The sequence below is a fragment of the Mugil cephalus genome, chromosome 10 (genome assembly GCF_022458985.1).
Source record: "Mugil cephalus isolate CIBA_MC_2020 chromosome 10, CIBA_Mcephalus_1.1, whole genome shotgun sequence".
NCBI classification, from domain to species: Eukaryota; Metazoa; Chordata; class Actinopteri; order Mugiliformes; family Mugilidae; genus Mugil; species Mugil cephalus.
In genome coordinates this window covers 8,699,947-8,719,701 of record NC_061779.1, presented here as the reverse complement: position 1 = coordinate 8,719,701, position 19,755 = coordinate 8,699,947, and the positions used below count along the sequence as shown (strand labels likewise).

The 19,755-nt window shown below is 40.3% G+C and overlaps 1 protein-coding gene across 1 annotated transcript in view; it reads left to right on the top strand.

Moving 5' to 3' along the window:
• Nucleotides 1-8,107, top strand: part of syt9b (synaptotagmin IXb) — a 43,757-nt gene extending 35,650 nt beyond the window's left edge. The window contains exon 8 of the mRNA XM_047597456.1: nucleotides 5,211-8,107. Within this exon, the coding sequence (XP_047453412.1) occupies nucleotides 5,211-5,288 (78 nt within the window). The 3' untranslated portion in view covers nucleotides 5,289-8,107. The remainder of the gene's footprint in view (nucleotides 1-5,210) is intronic.
• The last annotated feature ends 11,648 nt before the right edge of the window (nucleotides 8,108-19,755 follow it).

Sequence of the window (19,755 nt, the reverse complement as noted above, 5' to 3'; positions counted from 1 at the left end):
ATTAGCTATTCTTGTCTGAGGCCATTAGCAGCAGCTATGGATGACAGGAGTCAAGTCCGGGATCCCAACTAATGGTTTATTTGAGTTTCTTTAAAAAAAATATATACAAAAGCCCTGAGGGAACTCGGCCGAATGCACACATGCATGCACACAAACGCACACACAGCTATGCACACATATGTATCTAATAATAATATTTGTTTGTATAGGTCTTGTAAAATGCACAATGTAAATCAGGAGATTTCAACAAATAATATAAACACATCCAGTAAGCCGTCTTTTATGCACACAACACGTCTATCTCTGACACACTCACAGGTTTATTCTCCACTTTAGGTTTCATGGTTGTTCTGAAGTGTTGGAGTAAGCTTCACTGACCTCCTGACCACAGACTGAGAACATTAATAATTCACCAGCTTGATCTCTTAAGCCAGGGCTGCAAACACACTCTCTCACACACACACCATGACCAACAACAACAAAATGTTACTGAATTCCCCAGAGCCATTTGGGGCTGGTTCTGATGCTATTGAGGGGAAAGTAAAGGAAACGGAGGAAGCTGAAAGCTCACTTGCTTCTACTTTGTCACATGAATGAGTGGCTGGATAAGAGAGAAAAATAAAAAGACTGCAGGGGCTGCTAACATGAAGGCAGGTTAGTGTGTTGCCAAGCCAACTTTGCGCTCATGCAGCATCTTTCAGTATCGCAGGGCTGGCTCAGGTTAAAACATATCACCATGGAAGCGTGTGCCGTGGATCAGCCTGCTGCAGGCCAGGTTGAATTCAGATCAAAGAGGAGCAGACCAAAATCAGAAAATCAGCTTTGACAGAGTTGAAACGGAATCCAGTCTGTCTTATATTTGTGCCAAAACAGTTTAATTCACTCCAGGTAATACACTAAAAAAACATTTCCTGAGTTCACCCAGGTGCCATTGCTGCGGTTTGTGACTGTGACGTATTCGGAGAGGATCCTAAATGAAACCTGGACTGTACAGAATTGCTTTGACAGGTTTAGCCGCATTAAGCTGCTCAAACATTATTTGTCCTGCTTTAAATATATTCACAGGAATGAAACCGTTTGAGTCCACATGACTTTCAGTGGCGTGACTCCTTCTAAGGGATATCAGATGTGTCATTCTGTCAGTCCACCATCCGCTGCTTGGCAACCACAACCCTCTACACTTGACAAGGTTCCTAAAAACGAATAAATCTTTTTCACAGAAGAAATTTTAAGGAAACAGATCCGTCTGTCTATATAAAAAAAAAAAAGGTGAAGCCAAAGCAGAAGCTAATATGTCCCTATTCAGACTTAAAGTTGTGGCATCTTTGAGTGACAGGTGGATGCCATCACAGGTTGCTAGCTGTCTACTGTGATGTCACCCACCACCCACCTCCTCTGACACATTTCACCTCTTCGCCCATTTTTGAATTAGCTGGTAGTTAGTTGGAGTCAAACACAGCCAAGATGGAGACCTTTGGAACAACACCTTTCTGCACCAAAACTAGTGTAAACTTCTTTACACTAAGCAGCCACAATATTAAAACCACTGACGGGACAAGGGAGATGTACACAGTATTAGGAAGGTGGTCATAATGTTATGCCTGACTGGCTTATATACACTCAATGAGTAGCACTATGGTGGCAATTACAGCAAATGTAATTGGTAATGTCCAATGAATTTTAATAAATCATTCAACCAGACTCCTTGTGTGATCCTGTTTTAATAGCCTTTACACCACCTGCTGCAATCTAGCAGCCGTCTGTGCAGCATATCCCATCCCATCACAGTTTAAACATAGCTCTACCTCTTCACCACTTCTATGCTGTATCATAAACTTGCTGCATTGGCTCACTTATTTTGAAGTACTTTGATTAAACACGAATGTACGTAGGAAATTACACCTTGTGGGCACGATATGCTCATTATGCGGTTATTTAAGTTTGTAACCTTCTATAAAAGTAGACAGAGGATTTGAAGGCATACCATTTGAAGGCAGATTAACTGGTAAATTTCACAGAAAGGCCCTGTGACAGGCTGTCCAAGATCAAACATAGCAGACAGGGAATATGTAAGGACACCAAGGGCAGTCAACGTTAACGAACAGACACACTCTGACTGGCTAGAACATAAGAGAGAACAGGTGACCTGCTAGAAGTTGAAGCGGTCAACACGCCAGGGAGCTACCGCAGGGCTTTCTGGGAAAAACAAGAATCTCAAGTGACACGAGAAGACTTAAAGAATAATAAGTTGCAAAAATAAGTTTGTTTTAAAGCTACATTAATGGGTTTCAACAGCTACTTAGGGGAAACAGAAAGTCGTTTGGTGATGGGAGGGTAACATATGATTACAGTGGGGGAAATAAGTATTTGATCCCCTGCTGAATTTGTAATTTTGCCCACTTCCATAGAAATGATCAGACTCTGGTTTTTATGGTTGTTTACTGGTTATGGGTATAGACAGAATATCAGTCGAAAATGCATAAAAAACACACAATCTAAAAGTTATAAATTGTTATGTATTTTATTAAGGGAAATAAGTATTTGATCCCCAAGCACAACACAAGTCAGTACTTTGTAGAGAAACCTTTGTTGGCAAGCACAGCGATGAGACGTTTCTTGTAGTTGGTCACCAGGTTTGCACACAGCGCAGGAGGGATTTTGGCCCATTCATCTTTACAGACAGTCTCTAAATCCTTCAAGTTTCTTGGCTGCCTCTTGGAAACTCGGAGCTTCAGCTCCCTCCACAGGTTTTCGATCGGGTTAAGGTCTGGAGACTGACTAGGCCACTCCATGACCTTAATATGCTTCTTCTTGAGCCACTCCTTTGTTGTCCTGGCAGTATGTTTTGGGTCATTGTCATGTTGGAAAACCCACCCACGAGGCATCTTCAGTGTTCTTGCTGAGGAAAGAAGGTTTTTGTCCAAGATGTTACAGTACATGGCTGCATTCACTGGCCCCATAATGCGGTGAAGTTGCCCTGTGCCCTTTGCTGAAAAACAGCCCCAAAACATGATGTTTCCACCTCCATGCTTAACCGTGGGTATGGTGTTCTTTGGGTCATACTCATGTTTTTTCATCCTCCAAACACGAGTTAATGCCAAATAGCTCAACTTTGGTTTCGTCAGACCACAGCACTTTCTCCCAAGCCTTCTCTGAGTCATTTAGATGTTCACTGGCAAACTTAAGGCGGGCCTGTACATGTGCCTTCTTGAGCAGGGGGACCTTGCGGGCACTGCAAGAGTTCAATCCATAACGGTGCAGTGTGTTGCCAACTGTTTTCTTGGTGACGGAGGTCCCAACTGCTTCCAGATCATTAACAAGCTCCTGCCGTGTTGTTTTAGGCTGCTCCCTCACCTTTCTCATCATCATCCTCACTCCATGAGGCGAGATTTTGCGGGGAGCTCCAGACCGAGGACAGTTGATGGTCCTTTTATGGGTCTTCCACTTGCGAATAATGGCACCAATAGTTGTCACCTTCTCACCAAGCCTTTTGCTGATGGTTTTGTAACCTATACCAGCCTTGTGCAGGTCTACAATCTTGTCCCTGACATCTTTTGACAGCTCTTTGGTCTTGCCCATGGTGCTGTAGAAGTTGGAATGTAAGAAACTGATTCTTAGAGCAGGTGTGCTTTATATACATGACGAGTTAAGATCAGGAGTATTGGTAATTAGTTGACTGAGCACAGCTGTGTGCCACATGCGCACCAGCCAATCTGTAGGAGCCTGAATTCTAAGTGAATTGTTGGGGATCAAATACTTATTTCCCTTAATAAAATACATAACAATTTATAACTTTTAGATTGTGTGTTTTTTATGCATTTTCGACTGATATTCTGTCTATACCCATAACCAGTAAACAACCATAAAAACCAGAGTCTGATCATTTCTATGGAAGTGGGCAAACATACAAATTCAGCAGGGGATCAAATACTTATTTCCCCCACTGTATATCAGAGCGAGAAAAGTGCACAAGCCAAAACCATCTCACTGTGGATAACCTCTTCTTCTTCTTTATTCAGTTACTTAAGTAGTAATTTAATTTTTTTTTGAAATAGGAATACTAATTGACACTTGCTACGTTTTCATTACCCCTAGAAATGCGCAAAACCTAAATAACGCAAAAAAAATGGTAATGGAAACGCCTACACTTTGAAAAACCTCTCAAATATCACTAAAACATGTTTTAAATCTCCCATTCCAAATGAGTAAAACTGATTAAATCATGACATCAAACTGATGCCATATTCCCAGGGATATGGGCGGGGTCATTTTGGGATTTTGGAGTCAGAGTTGTATGGTCCGAGAATGGAGATGTTGATGACTGTCCCACACTTGCTCTACCTCCGTCACTTGCAAAGAGACGTTGAATTATACACTGAATTTCCAACTCTTATGGTCCTGAAATTATTTGATGTGTATTTTAGGCCCATCCACTAACATGGAGGGGGTGGAGCTTATGACCTATACCGCAGCCAGTCACCAGGGGGAGCTCTACTTGCTTTGTTCATTGCCCATCTTTGTGTAGTCTAGGGATTATATTTACCTCTTCTTGCCATTACCACTGTCTAACCCTCCTATTATCCTCAAATATTACTAACAGATTTTACCCTCAAGAAAATTATTTACATAAACATGTTGACCAAGTTTTTGTGTCAGGCACTTTATTTGTTGACTACATAAATAACCCTTTGCTACCAGTGAGTTGACCTTCACTCTACTGTTATTTTTTAAATGATGAACATTGATTGGGGTCAAATTGACCCCGAGGATAATAGGAGAGCTAATTGAAAAGAAAATATTGTCAGTGTTAATGCCACTTCACCTGGATGTACCCGTCATTTCAAATCCGCTATCAGTATGATTAATTTGTTGGTAAGTCATTGGTGTAAACATTTGTAAACATTTGGGGAACTCTGTATCAGACGATCCCATTGGATTGTCACCTTAAAGTTTGGATACACTGCCAAACGTTTTGGTCATTTCTGACTCCAGGCCACTCTACTCCGTTTGCCCAGTTGGTTATCCAGCATTATACCAAGAGAATAAAATGTTTCATTACCACATAAACTCCAAAATGTCAGTCTGCCATGCTGCAATATTGTCTCTGAGTGTATTCATGTCCTCAGCTCAAAGGTATACTCAAATTTAACCTTTTTGCTTCCACTTCTGTCTACAACTGACCAACTTTGTCTTTCTCTGTTTTGGTCCAGTGGGTGGGACAGGGAGCGACAGTGAGCGGAAGCCAAGGAGGATCAACCAATTCCCTGAAAACACCTCCGTCACCGTGAACGCACACGGCCCTTCCACACACTCACATTAACAGCCTCAGGGTGGTAGAAGGACGGATGATGGACCTCCAGATAGTCCGACTTAGATGTTAAAGAAAAAAAGAAAAAAAAAAAAAACAGAGCAAGGTGTGACTAACAACAAAGTGACTGCAGTAGTAACATCAGCTACAAGCCGAGTCTCAAACTCGTCAGAGTGAGCTCGTTTTGCGTGTGCTAGGACTGTTGAAAATGCTAACCCCCACTTCTTACTTCCTCCTCCTGTGTCTTCACAACCAAAAAATTACTTAACTACATTCCAAGTGAACTACTACAATGTTTTCTATTTGTCATATTAAGTTGTTACTGACAGTATTAACAGACTGAGATTAATTAACGAGTCAGGCTTTTAATTTTATTTTATTTTAATTTTTTTTTTCTCATTTTTTAGCAACTTACAGTTTGTGGACCAAAATCTTGTGGAGCTGTAACTGTTATTAGTGTGAGTGCTTGGCTATTATAGACAGAGTATTTGCCAAATAGTAAAAGTTGCGTTACAGATTTAGGAATAACAGGAATTGGTTAGACGAATGTAGAAAAAAGGTAAACCTCAGTTTTACATTCACGCAGAGCCCTTCCTGTCAAGAAGTAAACTGGAAAAAAAAGATTTGCTCCAAGAATGTGAGTGAAGGTGAAGTGTTTTATTTATTTAGTGCATGTTAAAACTGTCATACTTTGTTAACAGGGCGTGGTCAAAATAAAAGGAAACACAAGCATCATAGTTGTCATCAGTGGTTTTTGGGGCAGTTTGCTCATCTCCTCTGAGAGATGATCCATGACGATAACGTACTGATCTTTTGGTTTATTACAACTTGGGTGTTATTTTTGTAGTTTTGGGCATCATTTACTTTGCTAATCGTAGGACTCTGTTGCCCAGAAAACAACCAGTGCTCTCACAATAAAGGGGTTTTTGTTAGTTGGAGGCAAACTGAGCAAAACATCATTAAACAGAATATGTTTTGCAACAATTCTGATGATACAATGTTAGGTAATATTGTCATTTTTCTCAGGGGGGTCACTTGGTAGAAGCAGAACAACAAAAAAATATTGAAAGGAGCAACATTATCAGTCCTGAACAACGATTAAACTGACTTTTACACCTGTTGTACCGCCTTGATGACTTATTTTGTGAACATACCATTTATTTATTTTGGGCGCATTTAGTCGATTTTAGAGCCTTTTCCACTTAAAACAGCCGCCTGCTTCTGCTGAGAACAAACATGCTAGGAGCAGTCAAGACATACAGGAAGGAAGGAGGACTTTAAAATATGAACTATAAAATGAGATTAGACCCAATGCTCTATTTATATATATTTTTTTTCAGCAGTATCAGCAATACTTTGCTTTATGCTTTGTCCCACAGTCAAAAGACACGATTTTAGGTTAATTGGTGCCTCTAAAGTGGCTGTATGTGTCAATGCACTGTGATAAACTGGCAACATGTCCCCCACTGCTTGGCCACTGACAGATTGGATAGACTCCAGCCACATAGAGGATAATGGGCATTAGCAATCAACATGCTCTGAGAAGACAAATGTAACTTACATCAAAGAAACTTATTTGCATTTGCCGCATGATGTGTTGCAAACATAGACTGTAAAAAAACATGGATGAAGCATCTCCACTTCCTTCCATTGGCCAAACTGATGTTAGTCCAATAGGATATGGGTGGTGCCATCTTGCGAGTTTGGAGCCAGAGTTTGAAAAGTTACCATCTCAGAGAGGAGCCATGTCATGCATTTGTTTAATATCACCAGTTACCAAGAAATTAGACTTTATTAGACAGACTTTAATGACCCACAAGGGAAATTTATGTCATTTTTCTACTCTCGTGGACCTACGGGACCACTTGCTGCAGTTATCTATGGCAATACCGTGATGTCACATCCTATTTTTATTTTGTCAAATAACTAAAATTAAACTTCTCAGAAAAATGTACACTTAAATTTAAGAAACTTAAACATCAGTATTATATTAACTATGTCAAATGTCAGAAACGATATTTGAAAACATGACATGAACATTGACATGTGTGTTTTAGTTTTGCCCAAATGGAGTGGGCAAACGTGGAGTTTATGACCTACACTGCAGTCAACCACCAGGGGGAGCTCACCTCCCTTTGAGTAGCTGTCATGGAATCCGCTTTTTATGCAGCTGTGGTTGCAAAGCACCCTAGAGAGCAGACAGGCTTTAAATAAGACATCCTGGATGAGATTTACCTTTTACAAAAATAAAACCCTTGTTGTAGTAAACCACAGTTATTCCTGACGATTACACAATGACTGCTAGTTGTTGTACGGCTAACATCAACTCTTATCAGAGTGCCTTTCTGACAGGGGCTCTGTCGCTGTGCTATAGTGTCCCATCCAGACAGAAGCTCAGCAGATAATGAAGGTGATCACTCTGACTCGTGTGGTGATCAGCCTGTTAATGATGCCGCACCCTTTTCCCACTGTAATGACACTTAACATGGTTGTCTTTAAGCAGATCCATAGCCTGTGGTTGTTTCGATAAGTCAGTGTTTTTTCCTTTTTCCTTTCTTAAAATCAAGATGAATACGAGTATATCCTTTATGTCTTTGTATTGGACACCGTCACAGATAATGATGACAACTTCTTCTGTTTGTAGGTACTACAGTGCATGAGTCATTTCTAAATCTTTTTTTTTGTTGTTGTTGTCATTGCAATATAATAATATTGTAAACACAAGATGTATTATGAATCTAATGCAGACTGTGAAAATTGTCCATTCAGATGTTATTAATAAATATTTCTATAAATATACTATATATATATATATATATATATATATATATATATATATATATATATATATATATATATTATATATATAATATACATATAGAGCATGGGTTGATTAATGAGGAGTGTGTGATGCAAAGAGAAAATGAGGCCAATATAAACACACGTATCAACCCCCGAGGCCTCTTTTCTTTTTCCTCTCCCATCACACCTGTGCTGTGAGCTCTCCCAGCAGACCGCTGTGATTGAAAGATCCGTGAAGGGTTTGTGGCACACGCTTTTCTGGTGACACATACAGCGCCCGGTGAGATAGGAGCTCAAAGGCAAAACGTCAGCCTGTCTGCAAGCGCGTATGTGGGTGATGTTCCTCTCGTTTGTATTTATTTTTTTATTTATTTATTCCCCAATCATCCTGGAGCTTGCACTCATTAAAAGATAGGATTTCAAAGCAAACGCTGCTGCGCGGCTACATACAGTGAACGCCGTCGATATTTCCTCAGCCCGACAGAAACGATACAGATCAAATATTCCAATTTAACCGTTTACATGGACGCCAAATAAGAAAAAAGAGAGAGAGAGAGACAAAATATGCATTTACATGAACATCACGAAGTCCTGCTGTGGAGCATAGAATCTGTCAGAAATATGACAGAAGAATAAAAATCTTTTTATTTTAAAATTGCTGTCCACATGGATTCAGGCTTCGTTCATCTTTTCAAACACTTGCTTCAATAACTTATTTTTTTGCTACATATTTCTATCGTCACCTGATAGATTTATTCCAACCATTAGGTCAAGTGTTTGTACACATGGTTATATGGAGCTTGTATTTTCCTATTAGATCCTCAAAGGTTAACAAAGTCTCTCAACCTGTCAGAAAATCCCGTCTGATTAGACTAGTCAGGTGCTTTAAAGAGATACTCTTTATTATTATTAGCCACACACTGATGTCCACATTAGCCGCATTTTGGAGCTTTAAGTCTGCTTAAAGTAAGACTTTTGATCCAAAGCTCAAAAATAGAGCTGCATGATCTGTTGTAATAATACAGAACCCAAATGGAATAACAGAGGTCAGTTTAATCCTGTGTAAAAAAAAGTGATGAATGCAGTGGATGTTAATCTAACACAAGGTGATGCAGAATAACCTAGAGCACAAACAAAAAGAGGTAAAGCAGCAAACACAAGTAAATGTCAAGAAGAACTTGTGAGGGAGCAGGAGAACAGACGCATGACTAACTGGCAGAATGGCCCTAAAGATGGGGCTACATATACACAAAGGCTAACGAGACACAGGTGAGAGCATTGAGGGAGGAGGAGCACCAGGAGGAACCAAGTCTCTAACCAAAAAAGAGGGAAAACACAGACAGGAAGTAAAGCAAGACAGAGTTTCAAACCAAATAAAAACCACGAGGAAAACCAAACAGGATTACTGAAAATGTTCAGAACTCAATCTCATTAAGGAACGAGAAAAGTTTCAATTGTCAGCGTCGTGACATGATCACCACGGCCTCAGGTTTCTGCTACTCAGCATTCAAATCTGATTTGAATCGATCAGTTGCAAACTTGTGAGACATCACGGCAGGTTTAATCAAGAGGTGTTCCCCTGAGTGATAATAACTTTTTAGAAACAAGAACAAAGAGTGGGGAGGTTTTCAGTTGTCAAAACCTCAGCAATTACCTGAAAAATGCTCCACTGAGCCGAGGGGAACGGCAGAGCGTGGACATTCAGTTTGTTTCCTGTTTTCTTTTGAAAAAACAAAACAAAACATGTCTTATCCTGCAGCTAACTTTACTTCCTGTTCCTCCCTCGTTACCGCTCTCACCTGTCTTGCGTTGTCCTTTATCTGTGTGCTCCTCCCTTCGTCTTTGTTTCTTGCTATCCCATCAGCTCTTGGGTCTGTCTTAATAAATTAGAATATCAATATAAAAAAGATACTTCAAGTGTTTAATCAGAAAAGTGAAACTCAAATATTATTTAGATTCATTAAACACAGTGAAATAATTCAAGAAAAGTATTTGTTTTAATTTTGATGATTATGACTAAACAGCCGTAACAACCCAAGGCTCACAATCGGTATCAACTTTTCTAATCATATTCTAATTTAGTGAGATGCAGCTGTATACACTGATCAGCCACAACATTATGAAGTAAATAACACTGACCTTTTTGTAAGAACCCAATGTTCTGCTGGGAAACGTTTGGACCTGGCATTCGAGTGGATGTTACTTAGACATTTACCAGCCACCTAGACCAGAACACAACACAACAATATTAGGAAGGTCGTCATCATGTCATGCCTGGTCGGGGGTATAGCCCCTGCGTTTTCCGGTTTCCCGGTTGCATTTCCTGTCATGGTTCTGCATGGTTCCTTATATTGTAGTTTTTGGATCATCTTCGGTTTGGACCAAGGTTGTTTTATCATGACTGTCCTGCATTGGGATTCTCCTTATTTTCTGCTTCACTCATTTGTCACTTTCTGCAACCCCATTTGATCCATTCTTATAGATAACAAACTGTTATCAGTTGTCTGTAGGTCCTTCTGTTTGCTTCTGGTGTCTGCAGGCGTCTCGTTTCCACTTTCACCAGCAGCTTCAGTCTCGTGCTACATTTACATGTCCTACAGTAGAAACGCATTTTGCATAGTAATTTAAGGTGTTTCTTTTTTCTTTTTTTTAAGTGCCAGGCTGATTTACGTAAGTGTGAATCCAGGTGGGGAAACCTTGACCTCGGGTTTATAAATAGTACAAATTTGGCTACTTGCATGAGGCCGACCGCGGACCCACCTGCCTCAGGACTAAAGCGTTGGTACGGCCACGACACGAGCGCTCATCGTGTGACTGGACATCACCTGAAGACACTTTCGTGACACGCAGCTGCATCCCGTTCATCAGGGTCTCTTGGTTTTATTCTTCTGACACTTTGAACACCTTGAATATGTGCTATTATCCCTCCACTGGAACAATCATCGAGGACCTAAATAAATCCTTAGGTATAATACAGTATTGCATTAGCACAAACATTTAGTAGTAGATCTGCCACACTTCAAACGTTCGTAGATGTTATTTTCAGCACATTTAAAAGCACAGCAATCAGTAGTACAGAAAAACGTGGAAAGCTGCGAAAAATAAGTGGAAATTTTGTAAAAAAATAAATAAATAAAAAAGCTCAGCGACTCCAGACTAAATCCTGAGAGGATAGGATACTTTTGTGTGTTACTAGACTGCAGAGACATGAACATCTTCCTGACCGGTGCAAAAATGCAATTCCTAGATGATGAAAATATTGTGTATCTGGCTTCAGTCCCCCCGTGATGCACGACCACAACCAGACGATATACCACAGTGAATTTCAGAATCTATTTAAGCACTCATATATTTTATGGCACCTTGAAGTGATGAACGTACGAAAGAGTGCATTTTTTTATTTTACTATCTAAGCAAAATGACGCCCTCTCTGAAGCAGATGTGCTCCTCCATATAAGCTTCTGCTCAAGGTTTCTTCTTCTATAGATCTAACGCCCCACAACAGCAGAAGGACTCAAAGAAGTTTTACTGTGATTGATGGAAACCTTCTGTCTACTACCTATTTTTATTTACAGTGGATTTAAATATAGTAGGTGGCAGGTTTTGAATCAGATCCTGGGAAGCTAAAACATGAGTTTTAGACATAGTGAAGGACTGAGATTAGAGTAGACTTGGAGACCACATTAGGACTGAGGGCTGCCACTTCCGTTCACACTCATCCATCCCAACTTTATTAAGCCATCAGAAAATGTACATAGGCAGCTCCTGTTTTAATTGAATGAATTTGATTAAATGTATTATGCGCTAACACAGAGCTAACTCAGAGAGACAGACAACTGTTCACACTCACACCTATGGCCCTGGCTGGCAGATGGATTCGAACTCAGAACCTTCTGGGTGTGAAGTGTTAGTGCTAACCCCCGCCCCCTAATAAAACATACAGCAACTAATGTGCATATTTAATGGACTAAGGTAGAAAAAACAAGAAAAAATATTCTAGACTGTGGCATAAAACGACTTTCTAGAGTGAAACCTCACAAGAACGTTGAGTTATGTTCAGGTCATTCATTTGTATCATTACTGCACTTCAAGTATTTCTTCTACAAGGTGTTTGACTGTTTCTTGACCTGTCTGCACGATTATAAAGCAAGGAGCACTGGTGGACACTAGTGAGGCTTTCATGTGGTTTACTGAGTGGAATACATCAATCACTGCATGAAGGAAAAGGTTATGGCGCCCAAGATAAAGTGTACCGAACATGTGCAGCAACAGATAGACCTTTATAGTATAATGAAATTATTACCGTACACACGCCTGCAGTTTTGTTGCACAGTCAACAACCATGGCTCATGTTTAGAGGAGGAAAAGGCTTTTCTCTTTACAGCTGAGCAAGAGACTTGGCGAGGAGACACATTACAGTTTGACCTATAATAACTCTCTTACGGTCTCCGGAATAATTTTATCAAATCACTGAGGAATAAAAGTCACAATCGTGCAATAAAAGATACAAACGACGTGGAGAGTTACAAATAAGTTATTTATCGGCGATGAGTTGATGTCATTTGATCAGTCCAGGGTAAAATATGAATGAATATGAACACATTTCTTCATAATCATAATCGGTGTAAATTCACTCAAGATGCTGAAGTGGAGATATGTCCTCCTATACGTCTACAAAGAGGGACATATGTCCTGAAACCCTAAACCAGGCGTCTTCAACATTTTATTTATAAATAAACATTATTATTATCATTCTGCATTCTTTATTAAGCTATTTAAATAATACACAGGTTCAAATATTATTAAATTTTTATTTCCATTTTTTGTTCAGGCAACAAAGCGATCCATTATGGCCTCAATAGTTGGCTGATGGGAACCAGCTGCACTTTTAGCTTCTCGTCTCCCAATATTGCCTCAGGGATTTTACCTGGGGGCTCTTGGAACCTGGCAGTAAGCGTGTGATATGTGGCCTCATGATTGGCTCAGGAGCGATAGGGGCGGGTCCTGCTGTGTGCAGGAGGCTTAGATTGACAGGTCTTGTGTGGCGCTCTGTGTAAAGAGGCAGCTCCTGTAGCCGAATGAGTGAAGTGTTGACTGAAAGATAACTGCCTCCATTTATCCCTTTACTAAAACAAGTTGGATTAGTGTCAATGTGTTTTTAAAGAAAATTAAATTTGTGGCGGAAAATTATTAAAAATATTTAAAAATGTCTAATCAACTAAAGATTTTGCGACTCCCCTGTTAAAGAGCTATATCCTAAAGAAACCAAGGAAGCCAAGGAACTGCAGATTAAATTGTTGCATTACTTTCAGTTATCATAAGATGGACCTTGGTAAGTGAACTGTACATGTACTGAGTATAGGAAATCCATTTTTATCAGTTTTACACATCAGTAAATATTCAGAACGTTTTTGGGGGGGAGTAATCTTGAAGCTGAACTTTTTCATTAAAATAAATTTTATGGACCAAGCATGTCTTTTGTTGGGTAATATTTGACCTACTACACAAGGGGGGAAAAAAGGAAAAAATTATATATTTTATCAAGTGTGGACTCCGTTACCTGATTATGTGGGACCCAGAATATCCAGGTGATTCTGGAAGACACTTCCTAGACCATTGAAGGATGATGTTGGTGTAAACTAAGACTGTGCTGTGTAGAAAGTGGTAGTGGATGGGAGGAATAAATGTTATTATCATGAATCACATACAATGATAATAAGTCAAGTTTCCAAAAAAAAAACAAGCTATTCAATAATACTTTTTCTTTTGTTGTTTTGTGGTTGAAATTCTGACAATGCAGTGAGGATACGAACGAGTCGGGAGAAAGTTGAGGCAACTGCGGCAGTATAAAGCGGCAATGATGTGGAATCCGAAGTGATGTCTGGGGTGATATCCCGTCTGAGGCTTACACAAGGACATGACACTTCACTTTCATTGTGTTCAAAAGCACCAAAAGGGAACGGAAAAGTGCTTCCGTGGCGGCGAGGCTGCTGCAGATAAAACCGACCAGGATGCTGACGCGGTGTTTCCTCTGGTCGAGACACCGTCAACAGTCAGTCACTTTCACAGTTCAAACCTCACATCACTGTCGAATCTGGGCCCTGGTCTGAAAATAAGGAGACATTTGAGAAGATAAAAGTGCATGTTGGATGTAAGTCTGCTTTTCAACAGGCATTAACGGGGGTGAGCCAACGGCGAGGCTTCATGGCTGCACGAGATGCCAATTTGTCCACTTGATCTATCCCTCTTGAGCACTTGAGGGCAATTTTGAGAAAGCTGCTGCAAAGCACTTTCAGGGAAGTTTGTGTTACTCTGTGGATATGTTGTACTCTCTTGATGGCTGTTGTGGGCGCGCGAAGAGAAAGACGAGCCTCATGAAAACATCTAAAGCTCCTGAAAAAGTCTTGGTCGAGGCTGTATTGCATTTCGGGTTGAAATATTCAGAGCATCTGAAAGGAAAGGAGAAAGACAAGCTGCTGCTTTCATTATTTTCAGTGCAAACAAGATGGCTGCCATGCTGCGAGGTTGTTCAGTGAACATCTCATGACAATGTTATCTCAATGTTTTTCAGGCCAAGGACCCCTAAATTGATGGAGAGATTAAGTAGGGACCCCCTACCAACTATATGTGATCTATATTTAACGCGGTCTAGTGCTACTCATACATCATTATCATCATTTTGCATTCAATATAAAGCTATTCAAATAATACACAGGTTCAAATGTTCTTTTTTTTCTATTTCAAATGTGTGCAACATTAGGGTGGCTGTGCAACTGCCGTAAACATAAAGATACCAAATTGACAGATTCAACATTTGACTTTAAACATTTTTAGCTAAATGTAATGAATCACCAAACCAGCTGACCAAACACATACTCCTGCATTAGTGAGATGTCACTAAGCTTGGAGGAAAGGATGTTAATGAGAGCAAGCTGCACGGCCAAAGCATGTGGAGCTCCCCCTAGGGGCTAGCTGCTGTATAGGTCATATAAGCTCCGCCTCCTCCATGTTAGTGGATGGGACTTGGGCCGAGTACACGTCATATATATTTTACTCTAAGACTTTACAATGCAGATATACATTTCATTTTAGTTATTTGACAGTGCTTCTGCTAATAATGTAAATATATATAAAAATGTCTTATTAACCAAAGATTTTGTGACGCCCTGGAGTACCTCTGTGGACCCCCTGTTGAAGACCTATGACTTATGATATTAGCTGCTATAGTTGTTTCTTTGTGTTGTCACAAATTCTAAATTACTGGGCACTTATCAGGACCAAAATGTGAGCATAAAACTGACATCGCTTATGGGATTGACATGTTGAACCTGTTAGCAAACAACAAGCAGGAGATACAAAGCAATGTGTGGCGTCAAACCTGCACCACTGACATATTAACCTGTGAAGATTGAGCCCTCTCCAACTGCATACAAACAGGAAGCAACGGACAGAGATGTGGACTAGTACGATTGGCAGAAAGGAAGAAATTATAGAAGAGAGGCGCCCAAATTCTTCCCAGTTTAGGGCCAAAATTGAATCCAATAATTTTGCAGTACATTAAGCTGTGCAAAATAAACACTATTACAAATTAATTTTGAAAAATGAATGACACTGGTTACTGTTTAATGTTCAAACAATTACTGAACATCTATCTGGCTTCTTTAGATAAGAAAAATAACTGAAGCACTCCGAAATATTTAAAGATGGCATGGATCATTACTAGGCCTCAGGCCTATGTCTTCAAATATGAAGACATTTAATGCTATGGACAAAGTAACATGGGATAAAACATGCAAATGAAATCAGTACTATACTTACTAGTGCAATAAACAGGCCCCAAATTGGGCAGCCAGGCTATAGAGGGCATGCACGTGACGTCACAGCATGCAAAGTCTCTGTGGTTACAGACAGTGAGTGGCAAAAAGTTACAGATGAGCATAGATATTAGCTGCATTAATTTGAGTCATAGACTTTAACAATGTATAAACTGTAAAACTAAATAAGAGCTGGTGTCTGATTGACTGTACCAGCAAATTTGAAGCAGTCACTTCAAGTAGGCAGAAGTTCCTGATGATCCAGATAAAGGAACAACTACAATCTAAAAAAGAAAGGACTTGGGGAGAACAACCAGATATTTTTTCATGTTGGAAAGGGAAAGACGTGAGTATGGGCGTTTATGTCTGGCCTTGTGGACTTGTGAAACCATGTTGCTGCCCAAGTACCATTCCAGTTCAAAGTATGCGTCTAGTCAAAATTGACTGAGGATGAAACTTGTGTGAACTTGGACCAGACAGATATCATATGCATTTAATAGGCATCATTAAATACACAACCGTTACAAATTAAACTATGGTCTTGCCTCCTCTCCTCCAGAGTCTGTATGTCAGACTACAAAAGTCTGCATAGTTGGTACTGATGGACACTCTGCATGTCTGTAAATAGATGCATCAACAGTCTAGCCATATTTCCCTTCCTCCTATTGTTTCTGTGAGTGATGGACAAATAACAAATATCTTAACAATGCTGCCGTTGTGACCAGGGCTTCCATGGAAACAGATCTCTGCAGATACTGTTGGTAGAACTTAAATGAAAACATAAAAAAAGAAAAACCAAGTCTAGAGCACTCAAGAGACCTGTGCTTTATTATGGTTTTTAAACACTTAAGTGAGGCTGTGTCTCCAACCTAAACCACAAATTCCACAAATAAAGACGTCAGTGTGTGCGGGAGTTTCATTGAAAGAGGCGGCTGGAGAGCATTATTTGGAAGCCCTCATCATAAACGCTGTGAATTACAGATCAGTTTGTTGTTAATTCTGCTTATAGACACATAAATGTTTGGCTGTGGCTTAATTGAAATACACTATCACACACTGATGCTCTGTTCTGTTTACCTCCCCGATCCCATTTTAACGGATCATACGAGGAAGGATTCCTCAACTCTCAGCCAGTGGCAGACTTACTGAATCTCATCTCACCTCCTACTACGGCTTATCCTCACTAGGGTCGCGGTGGTTGCTGGAGCCTATCCCAGCTGTCGGCGGGCGAGAGGCGGGGTACACCCTGGACAGGCCGCCAGTCTAGACTTATTGAATGAATTCAGTTAAATATTTACAGGGTGTGGGAGCAAAACTCAGCCTCACTTAAAATACTTTTTTTTTTAAACTAAACCTGTGAATGCATGTGAAACATGAGCGGAGGACGAAGCTACTTTTGGATTTTAGCAATGTGTGCATGTGCACTGATCAGCCACAACATTAAAACCACGGTGAGGAGAAGTGAACAACACTGAGTGTCTTTTGGCGATACAATGTTCTGTTGGGAAATGTTACTGGGGATGTTACTTAGACATATACCAGCCACCTAGACCAGACCAGACACCCCCACCCCATAGCAATGATGGCAGCTTGATGGCAGCAGCCATCCCCAATGGAGTGCAGCCTGGAAACACACACAAAAACAGTTTAGTAACAACTCAAAAAACAAGAACAACAAGGTATTGACCTGGCCTCCAAATACACTAGATCTTAAACTGATCAAGTCTTTGTGGGATGATCCATGGAGACCCCTCCCCTTAACCCATAGAACCTAAAGGCCCCCACCAACAACATCCTGTTACCAAACACCACAGGACACCCTCAGATGTCCCATGTCCATTCTCTGATGAGCAACAACTGTTTTGGAAGCACAACAGAGACCTACACAATATTAGGAAGGTGGTCATAATGTTATGGATGGTAAGTATATATATATATATATATATATGCAACCTATTTTCATTCAGTCCCTCAGGCTGTCTAAGTCTGTGGTCAGCATGGTCTCTTGAATAATTAACCTCAATAATGAATGAATGCCATCCATCCTGACGGGGAGCTCATTACCAGAGAACGAGGTAAACGTCGCCCCATTTTTTACCACCTCATCTAAATGGAGAGTCATTTGCATGCGAGCGTCTGTTTGATCTTACGAAGATTGAGGAGAAAAGAGAGAGAAAGGGGGGTTGTGTGAGGTAGGACCGGGATCATTCCACCAGTAAGAAGCACTTAGTTGAGAGAGCAGCGAAGGAGGTCACTTAGTCTGCAACCGCATCATCACCAGTGGGATTCCAACAAGCAAATGCGATACACACACACACACACACGCACGCACACACACACACATGCATAAACTGTAATTGCTCAGGCATGCTAATGGTACCACTAAGGAGATCTCCTTCCTGTCAGCGAGCAGAGAGTTACTGACTTGTTTGTGATCTCTGGGTGGAAATAAATGCAGAAACATGAGCTAATGCACTAATACAACACGCGGCAACATGAAAATGCATCGGTGCCAAACATAGGGCTTGAAAGCGTGGGAAGACGCACTGTCAAGTAGAAGAAACACAACGTGAAGATGTTGGCAGCATGATGCGGTGGCACACATAAATATTTTGCAGTATCTTTCAGATGCTTCAAAAGTCTGACGTGTCGTCAAAGTGGGACGAGCCCTTTTGAATATGAAGCTGCACTAGTCAATATTTTGTTATTGACTGTTGATGTTGTTGCTCTGCTCCTATTGCCTGGTTTTAGTTTGGTTTCTATCCATTCAAGGACACATTAAACTGTCAAAAATACAGTGAGTTAATTACACTGCAAGTCTCAGAATGTTTTCCCTTTTTTTGTCTATAAGACAGCATCACTACACAGAAATTCAGCTTAAGTGCTTTGAATCAGCCTCAGGCTCTGTTCTCTCTGAAGGAATAAATCATTTTGGTTTAGATGTTGTCTCCAGAAGATGCCCGAGTTTCCATCGCAGACTTTTTTGAAAGGCAACAAATGAGACAAAAACACAAAAATTAATAATCCAAGAGGACGATGTGAACATAAAACCTATGAGACAAAGTGTTCCGTATTTGGAGTTGGGGACAAAAAAAAAAAATCAAGCAAATCAACTGATATCGACACAAATAGAAAACCAACCAACCATCATAATTAAACATGTTTTGTTTTATAGGATTTTTGCTATGTTGAAATACAAAAAAATAAAGTAAAGAAGAAATGTTATTAAAAATATAAGGAAAGACCAAACCTCATTTACTGCACCAAATTTACCATTAAGCCCAAGAAAATCTGAAGATAAGACTTTATTCATCCCACAATGGTGAAATTCTCATTGTTAACAGCAGCAGAGACATTCAGCAATCACAGAGTGCACACATGGGTGGACTAAAGAATAAAAAATAAGAGCTACAAAAAGGTTTATTGCAAACAAACAAGGCAGCGTTCCAGCATGAAAATATGGAAAATGTATGTATGTACACATCGATATAGATATATGTACATGTAGTTATGTAGAGAACAGTGCAGTAGCAGATGAGGATAAATATTTCACATATGTTGTTGGAATGATTATGAAGTATTGGCACGTCTTTCGAAATGACCCACCCATTGAAGAAACCCGCGGAGACCAACCACTGAAGATGAAATGAAACGGACGGTGCATGAACCCAACTGCAGCATAAAGAGGCACAGAACCAGGAGGGAACAGAAGGCAGAACCTCCTGGTCGGGAACAGAAGGCTGAGGTTGTTTAACGGGAGGCAGACAGAGCAAGGTTGGAAAGTCTCACATGCAAAAGAACAGTCCCTCAAAGGACTGAGCGTGGAACTGA